Here is a 22,315-nt window from a genome sequence, read left to right as displayed (position 1 = left end):
ACATCATGATATTTGACACCGTTACCGGGGCCCCTTCTGGAGCCAGGCCTGAAGGGGGAGCATTGAAGCGAGCACGTGGAGGCCAATATGAATTCGGGCCCTTTTGGGCTGAACTCAATCAGGCTCAGCCCAAAAGGGTAACATGACCCTGGTGTGCAAGATTGAGCAGTTTTGGATATATGTGATGCACGGCTTCGGCTCTGGAATCAGTGTCCAGGACTTCCATTCTGGAGTTGCTCCTGGTAAGAGATGCCATGCAAGTTTGGGCAGACTCATTAACCCTGACTAAGGGCCTTCAATGAGGTTTACACTGGTAGGAGAGAATGTAGTCTCCTTCTACCTTCAGGTGCAGGAAGGATCCTGAATAGTTGTGCTTATGGACTGAACAGCAGTTCAGAGTACCCACCCTTGGAATCCTTGAACAGTGTTGGCGAGAACTCCTTCCAGGGACTTCTTTGTTCTGCTGCAGAACTTCAGTGCTCATGCGGGCAATGACAGCGAGTCCTGGGGGGGCATGATTGGACCCCCGATCTGAATCCGAGTGATGTTTTGCTATAGGATGTCTGTGCTCATCCTGAATTGTCAATAACGAATAGCTTGTTCAGGCAAAAGTGTGTCCACATGTGAGCTTGGAACCAGGACACTATAGGCCATAGTTAAATTATCAACTTTGTAGTCATATTGTTGGACTTGCAGCTGCATGTGTTGGAAAACTAAAGAGTGCGGCTGAGCTGTGAACTGACTATCACCTGGTGGTGAATTGGCTCAGATGGTGGGAGGATGCCAGTCAAGCCTGGCAGGCCCAAACATGTTGTAAAGGTCTGCCAGAATCTTCGGGCAGAGTCCTCTGTTAGAAAGAACTTCAACTCCCACCTCCAGCAGAACTTCAACCATGTCCCAAGTGAGGACACAGGGACATTGCTGTTCGTAAGTCAATTCCAAGCTGCAAACCAATGCTACCTACAGGTATAAGTAAAGTTACCTGACCTGACCTGGATGCTGTGATTTTGACCCACCCCATAGCATTGCAAGGACATTGGGGACAGTGCCTGAGGACTGGCAGACTAAGGTGGTGCCCCCCTTCCTCAATAAGAGGGACTGGAATTGTTGTGCTCCAAATACAATGAGGTCACACTCCTCAGCTTCTCTGGTAAGGTCTATTCAGGGGTTCCTGGAAAGGAGGCTTAGTTGGACAGTCAAACCAAAGACTGAGAAGGAGCAGTGTGGTTTCTGTCCCAGTTGGGGACAGTGGATCAGCTGAACTCCCTCTTCAGGGTCCTAAAAGGGGTCCATATGTGTTTTGTTGACTTGGAGAAGGCATTTGACTTTGTCCCCTGATATAATTCCTGTGGGCATTGTTCAGGAATATAGAAAACTGAACCCCGGGTACAAGATGTCCAGTCCCTGTATGATCAGTACATTTCCTGCGCTTGGCCTGCATTCCTGGCAGTAAGTTGGATTCATTTCCATCAAGGGTTTGATACCACCAAGGATACCCTTAGTCATTGATTCTGTTTAGAATTTTTTTTTACAAAATTTCTAGGCATAGCCAAGGTATTGAGAGGATTCTCAGTAGGGTAGTCCCAGGTGAGTGTGAAGCAGTTTGGATGAACCAGAACCTCCAAATCTGTGTTCATAGCCCTCAAGCAGAAAAAGGTAGAGCAAGAATGAGGTCCTGCCCCAAGTGGAAGAGTTAAAGTATCTCAAGGTTTTCTTCACAAGTGAGGGAAGGACGGAGGTATCAGCAGGGAGACTGTGCAGCATCTGCAATGATGCACACTCTGCACAAGTCTGTCATGGTGAAGAAAGCTCTAACCCAAAATGTGAAGCTTTCAATTTAATGGTTGATCTTAGTTCTTACCCTACCTATGGCCACAAGCTGTGGGCAGTAACCAAAAGAACAGGACTTCGAATAGAAGACATTCGACTTGAGTTTCCTCTGCAAGGTGACAACTCTATTTTGACTCTATCAAAATAGAGTCTCTGATACTCCACATTGAGAAGAGCCAGATAAGGTGGCCAAAGCATCTGGTTCAGGATGCTTCCTGAAAACCTCCATGATGAGGTATTCCATTCCACTGGGAGGAGACCCTTGGGAAGACCCAGGACAGACTGGAAGGATTACATCTCTCAGCTGGAATGGTTCAGAATCTATCTAGTCAAGCTGGCAAATGTGGCCAGGGGCAGAGAAGTCTGGGGTTCCCTGCATAAGCAGCAGCCCCCGCAACTCAACCCCAAATCAACAGCAAGAAAACAGATGGTGGGGATTGAAAACATGAGCAAATATATCTTCTAAATTCAATACATTATAAACTGAATTACTGATTACATTAGTGATCCTCAACCTTGGTCCTCTATGGCCACTGTCCTACAGACTTTCCAAGAATCTCTGCTGGTTCAAATCAATGTGTCTTTAGCATTTGTGCAGAGCTTGTCTGAGTCTGAGTCAGGTGTTTTCCGGCAGGATAACTTGGAAAACCTAAAGGACACCTGCTCTCGAGAAACAGAATTGAGGGTCCCTGGATTACATGCTTGATCAAAGAATCCCATTTTTCAGTGATATGCTAAAGTTAAGATTAACAATGTAGTTAATGTCCATACTAATGCTGTCAGAGAATGGAAACCTTCCAAACGTCCTATTGAGTCTTGTTTCCATTATCTAGGTCAGGGGTGTCAAACTGCAGTCCTGGAGGGCAGGTTTTTGTTGTCTCCATGCTCCAACACAGACCTGACCTACACTCAAACAGGTTGACAAGAAGCTGCTGGATCCACTGATTTGAATCAGCTGTGTTGGTGGAGGGAAACAACAAAAACCTGCCGGATTCCGGCCCTCGAGGACTGGATTCTGACACCCCGGATCTAGGTAGAACAAGTTAATTTGTACAGCACAATCAACAGAGTGATTTAATTATCTTTACAGAGATATTAAAACATTTAAAAAAAAGAACATATATTAAAATTCTAAACAAATTAGAAAGGAAAAGGGAAAAATGTTAAATAGCAACTATTAAAACAGGATGAAGTTAAAAAAAAATACAAGCTTAAAAGAAACAGTACAGAATAGATTTTTAAATGAAAACTAAGGTGAGGCTGAGAACAGGTAGGCCTTTAACTAGGATTTTTTAAAAATTTGTGTTTCAGCAGATGTGAAGCTTTCTGGGAATTTGTCCCAGACTTGTTCAGCATAAGAGCTGAATGCAGCATCTCTATGTCTGACACTGACCATGGGAATTGATAAAGACCAAATCCAGATGACCTGAAAGGTCTGGTAGGATCATACTGGTTTAGAAGGTCACTGATGTATTTCAGTCCTAAACCATTCAAAACTGTATGCAACTGTAGTATAAAGACCTCAGAACTGGACTGATGTTGTAAACTTTCAAGGTTTTGGTGAGGACTCGAGCAGTAGAGTTCTGAATGAGCTGTAGTTGTCTAATTGATTTCTTAAGAAGACCTGTGCCAACTAAAGATGCAAGCATGGACTAGCTTTCCAGGTTCTGTCAAGATAACATATTTTACCCTTGATAAATTCAAAGTCATAGTACGCTGATGTTGCTATTCCCTTGATATGTTTTTTCAAAATTTAAATCTGAGTCCTTCGCCACACACACTTTTCTGGCCTGATTCATGATTTTTAGGTGTATAAAATTAAACTCAGTGGGGACCTTTAATAGTTTCTCTTTGGCTCCAAAACAATCACCTCAGTTTTGTTTTTGTTTAACTGAAGAAACGTTAGGTACATCTTTAATTTCCTCAATGCATTTACCAAGAGCTTTTATTGGGCCTTGGTCTCTTGATGACATTGTAATTTAAATCTGCATGTGGTCTACATAGTTATGTTACATGATGTTGATCTTTTTGACCTTTGCTAGTGGGAGAATGTGGACGTCAAATAGAAGAGGTCCCAGAATGGAACCTTGGGGAACCCCAAATGTAGTTTTTATTTTTTGCTCAGAAGTTACCTATAGATACAAAGTATTTAATCTTCTTTGAATATATTTTGAACCAATTTAGTACAGTGCCAGAGACGCCGACTCAGTTCCCCTGTCGTTTGAACACTATATTGGGGTCAGCTGTATTAAATGCCGAAATGAGGTACAGCAAAATTAAGCCAGACATTTTTCCTATATGCAAACATACGTCATTAATCACTTTGGACAAAGCAGTCTCAGTGCTACAAAAACATAACTGGAAAACATCATAGCTTTTGTTTTGTGTTGAAGGTTTAGCTGATAAAAACAGCAGTTTCAATGATCTTATTTAAAAATGGAAGATTTGTGATCGACCAGTAGTTGTTCATTTTTGTCCTCTCTATGTTGTCGCTTTATAGCAGAGGCTTGATTACAGTTGTTTTCAGCGGTTCTGGGAGATGCCCAAAAATAAAGACAAGTTTACAATCTGTAACAGATCTTGCTCCACAGTCTTTGAGACTTTCTGAAAAAAAGTGTGGGCAGGATGTTCAAACAGCAAGATGAGGAGTTCAGCTGACATAAGATGTCCCCCAGATCTTTGCTGTTAATGGAATAAAACTTTGTCATGGTGTTTAAAGTGGTTTTCAATGGATACAGTAGGGCTGCTGGATTATGGCAAAAATTATAATCACGATTATTTTGACTGAAATTGAGATCTTGATTATTGAACATGATTATCCTTTTATCTTTAACATGATTTTTTTTTTTTTTTTTACATTAAACCGTGACTTTTAAAACATGTCTTTAGGATTCCACCTATTTTAGAAAACAAACAAATATAAGGAAGCTTTTTCTTGACAAAGTGCAAATACTGATGTAAACTGAATAGATAAATATAAGTAAGGATTAAATAACACTGCTCGTCATGGTGTTCTCAACTCCGCGTCGGGCATTATAACCGTCTAACACACAGTTACGAGTTTGTATTTCTTTTCTACAACATTTGCTTAAGTATATGAACGATTTCATGTTGGCCTGGGTGTGGTTTTTATGCCAAACAACCGCTGTCAGGCTACAGCGCGTTTCTCTCATTCACCTGTTAAAAGACAGCTGATCTGAACCAGCTGATTAACGCGTTGCTATGGTAACGCCCCGTAACGGAGGGATATTACAGTGTTTAACTCGCCGAATTACGTGTGCGTTTATACGAAAATAATGCAGCCAGTTGTCACTGACGATGGTATAAACTATGTAGTGAACTCCCACAACCTACTGCAGTTATTCTACACTGACCTGCAGCTGACTGAGGCTGGCTGCCTGGGAGTGCTTTAGGACAAATGAGAGAATCCCGCTGCTCATTCGTTACAGTAACTGCAGGACAATATGTGCCTTCAAATCAGTCACCAAAACACCAGAAAAGTCTCTAATAACTCCAGTAAAAGTTGCTAGATTTGTCGCTAGTCGCTTTTAACGAAAAAAGTCGCGAGATTTAGCGAGAACAGTGTCTGAATGAAATCAAAGCGGCTGTGGGAGGAGTTTACAGCACAGCGCTGCAATGCCAGAGATGCTCGATTAGCAACTGAAGACAGCAGGAGAGGAAACTGCAAAGAGAAAAATAATCGCACCCTTTTATTTTCATGATCATTGAAAACCCAGATCGTAATTGAGATAAAAATCCGATTAATTGCCCAGCCCTAGGATACAGTATATTTCCTAAACCTGCTGTTGAGGAACCAATTGCTTGTCTAATATTCTACAAACTCATTGCAGGACTTGGTAGAATAAAGGCACTACTGACACAGTAGGGTTTATTAGCCTGTCGACTGAAGCAAAAAACTGCCTGAGCATTATAACAGTTTTTGGTATTAATGACAGTGAAATAGCACTTTCTTGCATTCCTCAGTTGTAAATTATAAGACCTAGGCTGCTATTATCATTCCTCCTTAAGACTGTAATGAGAAGGTGGGGTAAAACCAACAGGTGGATAAGGTAGACCTGCATATAAACAGCTCTAATGTGGAATAGTGTTACTATTTCTGACTGTAAAGAGCCCCATGCCTAACTGTATAACTCAATGGAGTTGTAAAAGAATACTTGTTTCTGTGTGTTAAGATTTATCCATGTCTGCCCATCTTTACCTAGTAGACCATATAAAATTTCCCTGAAGGTCAACTGAGCCATATCATTTTTTATGGCCATGTCAATAAACAGCAGTCTGTGGCCTCTCAAGCACATTCAATTCTAGAGGGAGAAATTTTTAAGATGAATTCAACAAGTCAGTATTCAGAAGGAGAAACTTAACTAAACATTGGAGCTACCATTTGCACCAGGGCCCAATAAGAATAGCCATTTTAACTGGAAACTTTCCAGTTTTCTCCTAATTGTATCCACTCAACATAATCATGCTCCAGGCTCCCCCAATAATATCCATAACCACTTCCCTTTGACACACGTTCACGCTCAAAGTCAATAAGAACAGGAGTGTGTTAAAGAAGAAACTATTCCAGCTTCTTTATAGGACTACACACATTGCAATGTGTGTATGTGTGTGCATGTGTGTTTGTGAAGTATGTGTTGCAAATTGGGTCCTATACCATACAACAATATACAGCAAAGACTGTAGTGTTCAGTAAGATAGTAGAGGAAAGAGAGAGCGAGAGAGAACAAAAGGAAGGGAAAAAGAGAGAAGCTACAACACAACAAGCTTTAATTTAATGGAAACATTTATCTTGTGATCATTTTAGTTTTGGTTTGGTTGTTCTAGACGGGGCAATGTTTACATGTAAGGGTACACTGGCTTCCAATCAGACAAAAGATAGATTTTAAAAATTGTTTTTTGATGCATCACAATGTAGATGTAGGCAATTTTGAATCAACACCTAATTTAAAAAATATTTAAATTAAGTATTGATTAACAGTGTTAAAGAATATGAAAGACAGAATTAAAACGTGCAGTGTCTGCAGTGTTTGTCATGTCAAGAATTTCAGGTGTTATGGAGTTTATTGTTTCAGCAAGCATAAAAATAGTCTCAAATGATAAAAGAGTTCTATGGAAAAATTTCATGGACATTTATATTGAAAAATGAGAGTGAGCCACCGAGACTTCTAAGATCAGCTAGATCGAGTTTGTTTTCTATCCTGAGTTAGTCAGCATTTAGTTTTTGTCTTAGATAAGTACATGTACAGATTTGATATGCAGCCTCTGTACCTCGTATTAAAGATAGACTTGTAACTGACAACTAAATTAATTTGTTTTTATTTGTTTTTTAGTATAGTCTAACCACTACAATTCACAGTTGCATGAATTGTCTGACAGTTTCTCCTGCAACTGTCTTTATATTGTGAACAGCAACAAAATGTAAATCATATGGTAGCACTCATAGTTTGCACGCACAAAAAAAAGTTATTTAATGCCAATGACAATTAAAGTTGCTTTAGAGTGAGAATTCAAACAATGTTGAATTTTTGAAACCTTGCCAGTTTTGCAGCAGTTACTGAGCCTGTAAGTACTAACCATGAGGCTGAAGTTCTTTTTGAATAAACATTACTTTTCTCTGAATAGTTTCATCATGGCACAAGCATTAATGCAGTGTAGAGGATTTTTCTTTGCTGCACTGGTGGAAAAATATTGCTCATAACCCACAAGCAACCACAAAGCTTTCCAATCATTACACTCAACCTTGCCAAGATATATGGATAAAGCAAAGATATTAAACAAAAAGGTTTGGAAGCCTTTGCATGTGCTATTAAGGTTTCTGATTGATGTTTAACAAGTGTTTACTCACCGTGGCAGTAATTAGTGGTCCATGGAGCTGTGCATACAGCAATGCCTCATTAACATGCCCCCTGACCCCCAACAGGGCTAGCTCCAGGCTGTGGTGTCCAGCCATGGCGAGGATTAGTTGCTCCAACAAGGTGATATATCTCCTCCAGGGCTGATTCAGCTCTGAAACACTAGCCAAGCAACCTCGCATTACATTCAGACAGTAACCCATGCAAGGTTTGATCAACGTCAAGCCTCTGCAGTGGGAGCAGAACACCATCTTCACAAGGCTTTTTACACAGTCTTTGCTCAGGTTGGCCTGTTCTGTTGCATTCATGACTTCCAGACCTTCCTCCATGGCTAGACCTAGTTGTCGGCCGGCTCCCAAGGCCCCAGCCAGTTCCTGAGCCATGATGGCAGGATGATGCCCAAAAGGATTGACATCCTGTCTGATCATACGAAGGCAGTCACTCATTCCGCTACTTCCTGTCATACTATCTTCAGTGCCTGGATTGATAAGTTGTGTATAGACAAGTGGGAAGATGTTGTTATAAAACTGGTGAACTGTTGCCTCAACAGAAACATTGACGCCACGAAGGTAGAAGGAAAGAGAGGAGAAGAGCTGATTCACATGGGGTAAGGCACTGTGGGACAAGGATGTGTAGGTTCCCTCCAACAGAGAGCTCAGGTGGCCTTGAGAGAAGGACAGAAGGGACTGGAACATACCTAGAATGAGAGCATAAGAAAAACAGAAATAAGACAAGCAAACAAAATAACCAATTTTAATCTTTACCACTGATAAACAATTCATGATGGGACTGCCTTGTAATACCATAGTGTGGTCCAAATGTAAGAACACATAAAAACTCTTTACAAACTAAACTTGGCCTCTTTGTATCAGTGAGTTGAGAAATGCATTTGGACATCAATGTAAATGAAGTTATCACTGCAGTAAGTGTCTATTTAGGAGACCGTCTCTATTTTTCATCACACAGAAACAAAGACAGTTTTAACTGACTCTGGAACCTTTTGTGACATATGTTGTCTCTTGATTCAACACTGTGTTTAAATTACAACAACTGTCTTGTGCATTCTAAGGTAAATAATGAAGACAGTTTTGTAAGAAAATTAATAGCGTCCATGAACTGGACGAATAAGACTAATAATAATAAATATTGTTTTGCAAAGAAATTTCCTGTAACTGAGTTTTTATATGTACTGATGTGGCTCATTTTGTCTTCCATGCTTTCATTGTCATGTTTGGTCCATTCCCCTGTTTGCCATTTCTGTAATAACACCAGCATATACTTTTATGTCACGATTAGCTTAATTAATTATCTATTTATTATTAATGCTGTTCTCTGTTCTACTTCCCAGCATCACCAGCTTCTCTTCTATGTTCTTATGAATGTGTGAGTTTGTGTATGTGTGTGCTGGATGCAACCCTGCTCTCTGGGGTGTGATGTAAGCTTAAAAGCATGACAGGACATGAAGGAGCAGTAGCAACTGTACAGAAACCGAGACCTAAGGAGGATGGTGCCAGGACACATACAGCACCCCCAACTCAAACCACAACCACAAACGCGCACCCCCCACTCACATGCTCTGGGTTATAGTTTGCTTTATTTTCTTTATGAAATACTTTCTAATTTAACCACTACAGATTTTGTTAAAAATAAGATTGCGAACCTACTTTTGCACAGATATCGTTTGAAAATGAGCGCATGTATATGAGTGCTTTGTGTGTGTGTCATAATGTGTGTTCAGCCGTTCCTAGCTCACACACAGAGGGATAGCAACAGTCATGTCCTTGTGAACAGCTGCACTAATATGAACACTGTCTGGGACATACGGGGACTCCCCCGTTGCCAGTAAAAGGCACATCTTATTTGTAACGCCCAGAAAACAACATTAAGACCTGCTCCACAAACATTTAAAGTTGTCATTTGCAAGATGTGTTTTGAAAAGTGTAAAAGCATGGGACAGTCATAAAGCAGGAAGGCCACAGCTTTTATGCAAAAGGTGGTAAATTATAGCTTGACAGAAAATTGTCAGGAAGACTTTCAGAGAAGTTGCAGTGTAACAAACCAAGAAAAGAAATGGACAGTGATAAACACAAAACAAAGGGGTGAGCACAAAAAAGTGCATAAGTTTAAGATTCCCTTTAGTCTATTAAGCCTCTGGGGCTGCAGAGCGAGTACTGGTGGGTCTGCCAGAATGCCTGCCAGTCTAAGCTGCAAGGCTCAGTATTCACAGGACATTTATACCATAGGATGTAACTACAGCTTAAGTTACACAGCATTACATAATGTTATTATAAAATTGTCATGCTCAAAAATACCATGGTTTAATCTTTCTGTGTGAGGTGCCATTGAGGACACATTTCAGCTGAATAGCTGAGATTTTGAAAAATGCTCTTGTACTTTGAACACTATTTATGATCTCTGAGACCTGAAAACATTCCATACTTGTTGAAAAAGCATATTCTCATTGGCCAAGAAAGTGACATAAAGAAAAAATGTGGAAAAAAGGAAAAAGAGAGTGTGCCAGGAAAAATGGAATAAAAAGAAGCGACTGAGCTATTAAACAAGGAAAAACAACTACTGTACAAGTCGACTCCACCTTGAGAACATGCTGACATCTGGATTCATTTGGCCCCTGGGCCCAGAGCACTTCCCTATCTCTATATGGCTGTTACTTCAAAGATGTATTTCTATGCTTAAGAAGGACATGTTTTGATTTTAAGTGTATTCTTCCCTGAATATACAAAAACCCCTAATTTGTAATGGTAATTTCTGCTTCCTGCAGCAAAATGTGAAGGTACAAGACTTCACCAGTACATGTCCTGAATGCACACACAAGCTGTCAGCATCAGCACAGTTTACCATAAGCTCTTTGGAGGGTCTTGGCCAAGCCAAGACATGGGGAACACAGTGATACACCTCATTCCTCTCCTGCTGGGAACAGAAGTTAGAATAATAACCTATTGTTCCCTCCTGGTCAATAAACTACACATCACATAGCAGCCCTAAAACCCAAAGACAGGTCTTTATGAACACTCAGTTCTGTCAAATCTAAGTATATGCTACAAAGTTGGAAAAATGTCAACATAAATCAGCATTTCAAATTTAAAACTGACCGAATGCAAGCATATCTGACTGCAGTGAAGTAATGTTCTGTATAATCCAGCAGAGGGCGCTGATGATAAAATTCCCTATTGCATGCTCTGAACTAGATAGATAGAGGTAGTTTCAAACAGACTTACTGTGATTATACCGTTAAAAACCTCAAATCCTTTGAGAGAACATCACATGTAACTGTCTAACCAAGTCTCTTTGAAAAACATAAGACCAGGGACCATGGACTAAAACTTTCTCCCTCAGAAGATACATAAGAAATGTGGATCTGGATACCCAGATCAACATTCTTTGATGATCTCCACATAAATGTTTTCCTTGTTATGTAAAAACAGGTCATACTTCCTTTGAGTGTTGCAGATGAAGAAATCTTTTAATTTCATCACAGCTATCTAGGAAGTAGCAAATACAAGATGTAGCCGCGAGCCATAACAGTTTGTTTCACAGCTATGAACAGAAGTGTCTTTAGCTAAATTTATTAGTCATTGCATCATCTCATATGTTCTCGCCTATCCTCAGATAGTTTTGGCTTATTATTTTTTTTGATAAATGAAGTGCCATAGTTCTGAGTTTATCTATACTTTCCTGGATTGAGACACGAATTTAAACAAAAAGGGGGTTTAAAAAAAACCCACCAACTACCACTGCATGAAAGTTAGTTTGGCTTCAGTTGTTCTGTCTGACCACTTTGCCTAAATCTGGATTTGGTCACATTCAGTGCAGACACTCACTTGTGGGTGGATATTATTACTATGTTATTGTTTCCTGTCTGTATTCCACATTGGAATTGCAATGTGCCTGGACTGTGGCGACTTTGTGTGAGCCAATTATCTTTAATTTCAACGGAAGTCTTAAAACATTGAAATTCAAAACACATAATTGTCAAGCAAACTATACAGGAATAAATTAACAGGATTGCTTCGTCAGTGGCCCTAAAAGCAAATATATTCTCTGTTTAGAATAAACAAAGTATTAATAGAAAAAATGCAGCAGTGGCAATGTGGAGGTGTCTTTTGTCCTGCAGTGGCTTGAACTGAGTATGTACTTATGACTCTGGACTGGGATTTTAGACCATGTCTTTCCACCAATGCTATGCCAAACTTTCTCACTGTGATCACTGGGTTTAAATTATAAGAACCCAATTCCACTTTACATTCTGCATAGCAACCCAGTGTATAACTGGCACGATTACAGTTAAGTGTCACTATGGAGAGGCTGCCACAATCAATGAGTCAGAATAAGCACAAAGGCAACTCTATGGTTCTAGTCACAACTACTTTTCTGTGCTTTTGCTGCAGTGATATTTAACTTTGTCAGCCAAGAATACACATAGCTTCTACGCCACTGTGTTCTAACATTGTTTGACTAGTTATTTAGAACTAACAGAACTAATAGATTCAAGCTTGTTTTCCAAAACTATGAACACAGGAGTTATTCAGTTTCTTCAGAAGATATATGTTAATATTAAATCATTTCCTCCAGAGATTTTTTTTTTTTTTTTTTTGTAAAAAGTAGTCTTTGGTCTGTATATTAAGTTAATTATTTACATTTTCCACATCTGACTTTATATGCATTGGGTGATTATATTTGATTAATTTATTAGTTTAGTCTGTTTCATTAAAAATATACAAACATTTCTTTTTAAAAAAACTCAAGATTCTGACTGATATTTTTAGTTTATTTGCTATATCTTTTAAATCTCTACTCTCCAATAAAAAAGTTTCTTATTCCTATAGTTGGTGTATAAATGTTCTTTTGTTTGTTTGTTATTAGATGGGTTTGTTATTGGCCTCCAAATTAAAGTTATTGTACTGCATCAGAGTCTTAAGTTTTGTAATTTCATTAAATAAAAATAAAGATGGACCCTTACTTGCTCAGTGAAACACATGGAGGTGTTGTCTTAGTAGATACAGGTTTTACAGATGCTTAAATTTAACATTTTATTCTGATCAGAAAAGCATTATATAATTGGGTAGAACGTACCTGATGTTGATCAAATGTAAAAATGAAGCAGCAACATCTGAAGCTGCAAAATTAGGCCAGCACAGATGTGCCAAAAACAGCTCCAGGCTGGTTCAATAAGTGATTCATGTCTAAACGCTGTTCTGAACTGAAGACCAGGTCACAGTACACTGCCTATTGCTTTGTATCTGTTATGAAGTGTTACAGCCACAGAATACATCGACAAGGCAAATTAGGCATACTGTAGTAAATATGGATGGACAAACATTGTGTGGCCAGGAAGACTGTACATCATGAGCCAGTTTTATAAATCAGAATACTTATTTAGGAGATACCAAGCATGTCTTTATTCAAGTATGTATATGTGACCATGTAATCATGCATGTGTTTGTTTATATTGGCTTGGAGATGCAGTAATATTGTAATAATGAGATAGGAGACACTGTTCTCATGCCACAGAGCAGTGGGCCATTTCTATCTTGGCAATCAGTCCTAAGTGAACCTGACCAACCGTCATCTCAGGCAAAGCATTTTAATCCTTCTCCAGGATTCGGTTTCAAACAGGTCACCACACAGATATGTGACATAGTGACACGTGTGTAGATTACATATCCGTGTTTTAATTAGCAGAAAGACTGCATCTATAGGGCCATCTTCTCCCAGGCAGCAGCGGTCATCTTAAGTTACAGTGAGAGTTGCAATGTCATATAATCTCCTAGTTTAATGGTAATAAACTATTATTAAATCACTGAATCAATCTGTTGATTCATCATACTTGTGTGACTCTCAAGCATAGCTTAAGCAAATCTAAAGCAGGAACATGACTCATCTGTCACACAATACACATAGACAGTCTGTTCACAGTCTAAAAGACAAGAAATTGGACAATGCACTCCTGCCAAAAACAATGGGATAGTTAAAATCCACATGTACAATCTTAAATGTGTGCATATGCTAGGCAACTCTGGCCCAAATTCTTATATTTGCATGCTGTGTACAATTAGGATAAACAGATGGGTTATCAAGCTTGAGGTAAATGACAGGAAGAAACAGAAAGTAGATTAAGGTGAAGTTAGGGGGAGCTAATCATTTCTCCACCGGCATTTCAGAAAACATCAACAAAACTTAGCACAGTATCTTATAATGGGGTATGAAGTGGTCAGAGGTAAAAGGAAGGGGGTGCCCTTCCTTTTACCTCTGAACAAGGAAGAGAAGCATGATCGAAGGCAGGGAAAAGAGCAGATGAGAGAGCAACAGGGACAGAAGAGGAAGCACACGGAGAAATGGCTGAGGGGCTGAAGGGAGCCTGGGGGGGAGGAGGTTGTTAAAATGGCTAATACCATAAAGGGAAAGTGTAGAGGGGCAGCCTGGGTGCAAACTGTTGACAGGCTGATGGACAGCACCTCTGGTAGTAAGCATTAAGAAGGGCAAAGGTCAACAGTGACCCCCCATTTCTTTTTTATTGGTATGTACAGTGTACAGCAAACTAAGCCCACCCCCATACATATGTCACTAAATTGTCCAATTATTTCTATTCACATATGGAGTACTTGGAAATACTTGTCATTTTAAAATCAGTTGATCTGGATGGCTCTAAAAATACAGATTTCAAAGAGCAATCTTGAAAAAAGCAACAATAACGACAACATTGATAGTCACAGTAGCAAACCTGTATGTGATCACTGAAACAGGGGTGGTGACATTTGAATTTTAGATTAACGCTGAATGAATGGAAAAAGGTAAAAAGGAAAACCACAACTTTCTGACATAAAACCTAATGCAGCATTTTTCAGCGTGGGAGGCGAGTGGACAAAAGATCAGACTGAAATTTTATGAAGATGGGCGAGGGTACAAGAGCCTCAGTTGGCTGCTGATGCTGCTGTCAACTATAAAACCAGTGCAGCAGTTTTAAGGACATTGCTATAGGACCAGCATGTGTGCAAAAGGTGTTGGGTAGATAATATTTACAGATGACATTGAGGGAATATTCAAAATCTCGGTTACTTAATTTAACAAAAAAAAAAGAAATAAAATAAAATAAAATAAAATACAGCCCTCAGTCTCAAAAACTGCAACACAATGTCAAACTAAAACAAAAAGCAACTGAATATCGAAGTAAATGCAGAATATCTTCTCACAAATAAATGAAGCACTCGTTCTTGTATAATTTTTGCTACATATCATTATTATTATTAATTCCATTATTATGTTACCCTTGACTGAAATATTGCTACATATCATTATTATTATTAATTCCATTATTATGTTACCCTTGACTGAAATACAACCAGCCACACTTCTTTTTTTCTTTTGATAAATTGTCTTCATTTGTCATCTTGAACCTCTGGAGAACATTCAATAAAAACATATTAACACAAATTGTAAAAAATTTATGTTTTAGTGATACGGCCAAAAATCCATTACTTTTGTAACCAGTGTGAATTGTGTTATCGCCAAAAGAATTTGCACATGCAATGAGTCGCAAAGTTACTACTATCTCACTACACAAATAATATACTATTTACCTAAAGGGAACTCTTACGCCTAATGGCTTACTCCGGAGAGTTGGCTGTGAAATTATTTAATTTGTAGTTTGGCAGAACATCGAGAAAGTGTATCCAAAAGATGACTCAAAAGAAGAAATATTTGTGAGGAAAAAATGGAATCCATGCACCACATATCAGCTGCCTACAGCCTATTAAAGATTACTCAAAAGTGAACCTGACAGACTAAAGGAATCCTATTAAAAATAATTTGTCTGTGGTATATGACAAACAAAAGGGAATGACGCAGTAGTAGCACATTATTCAAGTGAAAATGATTAACTACTATAATAAGATTAAGTCAAAGAAAGACTGGACTCCAAAGGAAAAAAGGAAAGGAAATATTGAGGCTAGCATACTATTAACAGGAAACAGATCCTTGAATTGACTGAGGTGTGGAACAAATTCAAGATGAAAGGGGCTCTAATGAAGAACTTTCCACTTTTCTAAGCAGGTGTGACCCCTGCTCTCATTTATCAGCTTTCTTATGAATCACGTAATAGGTGGGGGAGTGTGTTACTTATGCATTGTTTAAATTAGGAGTCAAAACTGCTCTCTATTAAGTCCCAGTATGAACTGAAATGAATCATAGGTAAATACAACAAAACCAACTAACAAATGTTTATCAGTGCATTTTCCAAGTAGTGGACTGCACGGTAGTTGATTAAAAATCAGATTCAGACTTCTATACTATTCAGATCTCAGAATATAAGATACTTCGTATGATTCATTTTGGTCATAAAAACAGGACACAGCTGGCCAGGAGCAGTCAGGACACTATTTTCTGTCAATTTGTTTTGTTTCATTTTTGTCCCTGCTCATCTGGAACAAACAGATGAAGAACTAGAAGATCAGTGAATAAAGTCTACAACAGGGACTCCTTAATCATACACAATGAGCCAAATAGGCAAGAGGAAAGGAAAAGAAGAGGAGGAGAGGCCATTGCAGAGCATAATTAGGAAGTGAGCTGACTTGAATGTGGGAGTGATGAAATGAGCCGGTGGTGAGAGATGGAAGAAGGACAGCCAGCCACAACCCACGTTGGATTTAAGTAAAAGTGTGAGTCATAAAGGAGACTTGCCCACCACAATCACCACTCACTTATACATTAAATTATGTACTAGTCACTCATATCCAACACAGGCACTGGATGAAAATGCACATCCCTCCCAAGCATGCAAATCTTGCCAACATGAAAGTTCATTTTCACTAATAGTCTCATTTTGCTTAACAGCATGACTTTGTGATGCTCAAATCCAGCGTTATCAATTACTTTCAATACACTTATGTAGATTCAAAATATCAAATTTCCTGTTAGTGTTGTCACTTGTCAGACATTCTCTGATTAAACTTTGACTGGGAGATGCCACATCAGGGCTTGTGTTTATAGAGAGACCTGGATGTAAATCTCACATATACAAAACATACACTTCACCAGAAGAGCCAGATATTGTGTGGATTTCCTGATCACTCAGTGAAGCATGGGTGCATCAAAGTCAGACAGGACAGAGAAAAAAGAACAGACTGAACCAGTCAGAAACTAATGTATAAATCCCATCCAGCCAACGCTCAAGCCCAGCCAAATTGTCCTGAAGAGGCAGCAATCTCAAGGAGATGTGACTTTGTCTGATGACTAGAAAACTTCCTGGACATTAAGCTGTTAGCAATGATGCAAACAAAGATCCACTCACCAAAGTGCTTCCAATAGCTAGTTGAAAGGAAATGTCAGAGCTCATACTTAGAAACGATCTTTCTTTTGAAAGAGATGATATCAGTGAGGAAAAAGGGGGTATCTGACTCAGTGTCACATTATCTTTCCTTCCTTCCTGGGTCACCTCACATGTGGCAGTACCTGCACCAGTGGGGCAATGACCCTCTGAAGGGTGGTGAGAAGACTGCACAACCGCTCAACACCTAAAACATCTGTGTACTTGTATGACATACACTTATTCTACCCAGAGCATATTGACACCAGCCCATACCCCTGTTCTACTGCCATGGAGAAGGAAGACAGGAGCAGACAGAGGATGCTGCTGGGAGCTCCTGATTACAATATACTATGTAAAATCAGGACAGTTGAACCTGGCAGCAGGCCAATCTAGACAAACCTGATGTTTGTTTAAGCAGGATGCAAATTATGAAATTCATATAGAAGCTAAGAAGAAGTACTGATGAATAAAAACAAAAGACAGATCTCTGAGGGGAGGATGATAAAAGAAATGTCTTTATGGTTTCATTCAGTGGAGTGCACTGTTGGCAGCTGGGTTATCTTTGAGACACGAGGGTTCCCTGCAGTGCACATGGTAATCAGCTAGCAAGGTATTGGCATGGTGCCTTCAAGACTTTAAAATGTTCTTGTTAAGCTATCAATGCTAACAAAACACACACCACAGAAAGGTTAAAAAATCCAGGAAGAGGGGAAGACAGTGGCAAAAGAGGAGCTGCACTTCTTGACTACCTGCTCAATACCACAATACATACACACATTCAGCTGAACCATATTTAAACACACCTGTGTATACTTACACTAAAACTCCCTACACGGACCAGAAGCACGACCTTCATCTATTTTCTCTCTTCTCACTTTCCAGGTCTAGCGCCTTACTACTCCATGCTCTCACACATTCATACAGAGGTGAGGGGTGCAGATGAAAAGCAGAGGCAATTAGGGAAGTTTCAAGTGTGACTTTACAACTTTAATAGGCTTTGAGCTTCTCCTTCTCCTCCCTTTTTTCCCTTTGTTCTTTGCCTTTTTTTTCCCCATAGTCTGAATACTCCAAATTCAGGGAAATGCATCCTGCCCTTTTATGTCATGTCATCTCAGGAGATTTCAAAAGGCATAGTTACAACACAAACATGCTTAGGATACACACAAAAATGTGTAATATATTTGCTCCACCAATAAGTCCACAAACACAATTCTCCTCCACCCTACATGATTAAATGAGGCATGTAGGGATAGATTCCGGATATCCTCCCTAATTTGAGAATGAGCTCATTGTGCCGTGCAATGTCATCCTGTGTCCAAGCATCAGCCTCAAGAGCAATAACCCTACCGGTCAAAACATCTGCAGGAAAAAAAGATATAGACAGACATGAAGTGGGAGAACAAAAATGATGATGTGAGAGAGGGTGGGGAAAAAAATGGTCTCAGGCAAAATAAGTGAGACACTTTCCACACAATGTAGAGATTGCAATTAAGATAGAGATCTGGTATCTGATAACAGAATAATAATAGGATGCAACAATAAAAGTATTCATAATTCCTGATATACGCATACAGACAAGTTTTGCTTACACAAATGCTTGCATACATAGAATAAAAACAACATACCAGCTGTGTCCATCACGTCACCAGGAGGCTGACAATAATTGCTTCTGAAGTGTTAACGCACCGCCATTCAAGAGAACCCTGTCTGCTCCCCAATAAGATTTTAATGGGACAAATTTCATGACAAAGACTGTTGTTTGGCCCACCCAGGAAGATTTTGACAGTGCCAATGATGGAAAAAGAAAAGATCAAAGACGCTTTGATGAAACATATTGGTTTTAAGGAAGGATCCTTGCAGTTCAGCAAACTGACTATTTTAGCATACCACAACTTTGCTAGCCACCAAGAGGCCACCAAAATCAAGGATAGACGCTGTTTGCCTACCCTCTCCAGGACTGACATTATCATCTACACGGGTATAAATATATACAGCAGCATTCAAGGCCATGGATGGGAGCTAGGGCATCCCTTCCCAGTGGCTTTCTCTAATCTGTTATGGAAAAAGAACAGCAGGCTGTGCGTGTTGGGCACAGTGGCAAAGAGGTCCACTATACCTCTTTCAAATTGTTCCCATATCTAAGCTACTACCTATGGATAATCCCTCCATTGTCTGCCAAGAGGAGCCCATCTGTAGAGAAGGTTGAGGTTATCTATGGCACGAGTGGCTCTGATAGACAGAAAATTAACACTGTACTACTACAACATAAAACGAGCCACTTTAACAGAGGAAGGGAGTGTGTCCCTCCCTGCCTGCATTTAAAACACCATGTTTGTGTTGTGTCCTGATGAGGACATGGTGACATGTTAGAGCCTGGGCAAAATGTTTAAGAGCTAGAAATGTTGGTAGTAGCGCCAAGTGATTGATGTGACATTTGGACAGCGCCAAACTCTAAACTCCTCACACTGCCATAACATTGCACAGAGTCCACTCGAATAGGGAGGTTTCTGTGGAAAACACCTTGAGACACTCTTCTTATTGGGGAGCAGACAGGGTTCTCTTGAATGGCGGTGCGTTAACACTTCAGAAGCAATTATTGTCAGCCTCCTGGTGACGTGATGGACACAGCTGGTATAAGCAAATCATGTTTAAATTCATTCATTCTTAAAAAGGCAAGCAACACCATAGCTATGGATGGATGCCATCATGCCCCTGAGCTACAAAATAGTTTAAAAAAGCAGTTTGCGTCCAAACTAAAACTGACTATCAGATCCCAATTGTCTAGATAAGTGAGGAAGTGGATACCCCTCTCTCGTAAGGGAGCTAATATCACTTTGGTGGTAGGTTCACTCAGAACTGCAACTGGTAACCCATGGCAATGGTCTTCCTAACCATGGAAAGGACGTGTATACACAGCGGACAGGAAAAAGGCTGCCAAGGGACTGACCTGCAATGTTGCCAAATGGGACATTTTGTCCCTTTATGGGTTGGAGTGGGACTGTCCACTTTCCACATCTTTTGGTTGTTTTAAACACAAAAAAAGACTCTTCGTTGGAATATTCGGTATGGTGTCTTTGGGGGACTACTTTGGGGGAAGACAGCATCTTTTTGGACTTGATCTCCAAATGGGTAGGTTTTCCAGGGAAACTTTTGCCCCGACACAACATTTTGTGTCCTGGAGAGTAACGTAAGTCCACTTCAAGTTTTCTAGCCACATTATAGCACAGAGAGAGGAAAGATATTTCCAAGCTTGCTGACACAGGGTGGCAAGAGTGCACTAACCTGATGATAATCTGTCATTGTCGTCATCTGAAAAACTATAAACATCCAGGCCAATGTCCACAACATGATCATTCTCACGAAACTGAATTTCCATAGCATCCCTACTCCTGTTCAGTTTCAGCTAGCCCCACAACATACCCCATGTTGTCTGCCTAGTTATTCATGGGGACCTAAGCTGACAGTTGTCTTTAGATCTTTACAAAGCAGGATCCCTTGACTCAGTGTAGGGGGCTTTGACAGCAGTCTTTCCTGACTATCCAGGGTTGAAGGTGAAGCTGGCTATAGAACATAGAATCATCAAGCTCCATCAACACTCTCCTGTCCTAAAACATACAGGGCTTGCTTCGTACTTATCCTTTGTATCTTTGAGGACAGGGGCAAAAGTAAGACTATTGATTGGCTTATTTAGGCTTGATAGTCATAATGAGACACCAAGCCTGTAACCAGAATAATGACCCAAAACAGCATTCTGGAGGCAGACAGGCTAACCAACAGGCAACAGTGACTAATACCCACAAGAACAGTTAAGCCAATTCCAAAATGTCGGTGTAGTCTTCTGGAGGAACAAGGCTATCTAACAGTAGCTGTTGATAGAGGTGTTAGCAGGGTGAAGGAAAACTGGGAAAATATCATAACTTAACTTATGTCTATACCGGAGAGTAATGTAGACAATAAATAAATGGATACCAACACTTTAACATAATAATAAACCCAGCCTTCCATGTCTAAAAGTGGTTTAGGTGTTAAAACATCAAGTCAACATTCAAATCAGGAGTAAATAAAAAAAGATACTCGGAACCTATTTGATTATCAATGAATAGTAAAGTGGGAAGACTGTAGAATCTGTAGTGGAAGAAAGACAACTACCATAGCCTGAAGAGTCACACGAACAACATATTGGAAACAAGATACTCTCCAAAGAACTTTTTGTTGACACTTGCTGTGGGTTTTTTTTTATTCAGTTTTAGCCTTTACTGACTGCAATTATCAAAGCTGACCATTATACTTTAATAAACTAATGACATCACCATAAGTCATTGTTATACATCAGTGTAAAAGAAAGGACACCAAACTATGACAGGACTTTTCTTCACACTTTACATATCTGCATTTCAAAACAGAAATTAATCCACTGGTGACACGGTCTCACATCTGGAATCAATCCAGAGAGATGCCTGAGTGAAGCCCAAAGGAAATAATGTAAAAAGTATGTCACGTTTATGTTATGTGTGCACTTCTTAATTGACTGATAAGAACCTTTTCCTGTATTTCATAATAGTGTTTTTTTCTTTTTAGTTCAACACCAAATACATTTTTTGTATTTACAATTTTGATTAGTAAATAGAAAGCATTGAATTAACCTACATTCATTTTGCAGACATTCTGATCCAAAATTACATACAGGTGAGAGACACTTTGGATGTAACAGGGTGTTCTAGATCATGTCCAAAGACTATTTGACATATAAGCTGGAAAGGCTGGAATCAAACCAACAATCTTCAGTTCAAAGACAACAACTCCCCCTTCACATACAGTAACATATAGTTTATAGTAGAAGAATATGTAGTCACAATTTTTTTTTAGCATGAATTCACCCGATGTAAAATCTCTTGAATAATCTCCACAAAAAAACTAATGAGGACATTTGCATTCTCACAAGCAGCCTTTCTAAAAATATGTCAAAAAAAATTTCACAGCGGTAGCACACATGTAAAAACAGCTACATTAGGAGAGGGTCCCTGTCTTTACATGGCTCCTCTAACGCTTACTTTCCTTCTTATTCTTTCTATTAGGCTTGTTCAAATGAACTCCATGTCCCTTTGGCATATGAAGTTTGAAATGTACTTTCATTAATGAAACAGAGGTTTTTAGGCCAGGAGAGCACGTTTCTCTGAAAGGAATTTGACAAATCTTGTAAAAATCTTGTCCTCACAATCTTCACAAGAGAGTGACAAGTATTATGCATGATCATATTTCTTTGATAAATATATTTGCATGCATGCACAAA

At 39.5% G+C, this 22,315-nt stretch overlaps 1 protein-coding gene across 4 annotated transcripts in view; it reads right to left on the bottom strand.

Annotated features, from left to right (window-relative positions):
- The window catches only part of LOC306758826 (glypican-5-like), a 118,978-nt gene that overhangs the window by 84,262 nt on the left and 12,401 nt on the right, over positions 1–22,315 (bottom strand). For all 4 annotated transcript variants that reach the window (XM_079244231.1, XM_079244232.1, XM_079244233.1 and 1 more), the window contains exon 3: positions 7,697–8,400. In XM_079244231.1, the coding sequence (XP_079100357.1) occupies positions 7,697–8,400 (704 nt within the window). The remainder of the gene's footprint in view (positions 1–7,696; positions 8,401–22,315) is intronic.

Source organism: Telmatherina bonti (assembly GCF_933228915.1).
Source record: "Telmatherina bonti genome assembly, chromosome: 7".
NCBI classification, from domain to species: domain Eukaryota; kingdom Metazoa; phylum Chordata; class Actinopteri; order Atheriniformes; family Telmatherinidae; genus Telmatherina; species Telmatherina bonti.
Note: the sequence above shows the minus strand (reverse complement) of the source record. Positions and strands in the feature narration are given on the sequence as shown.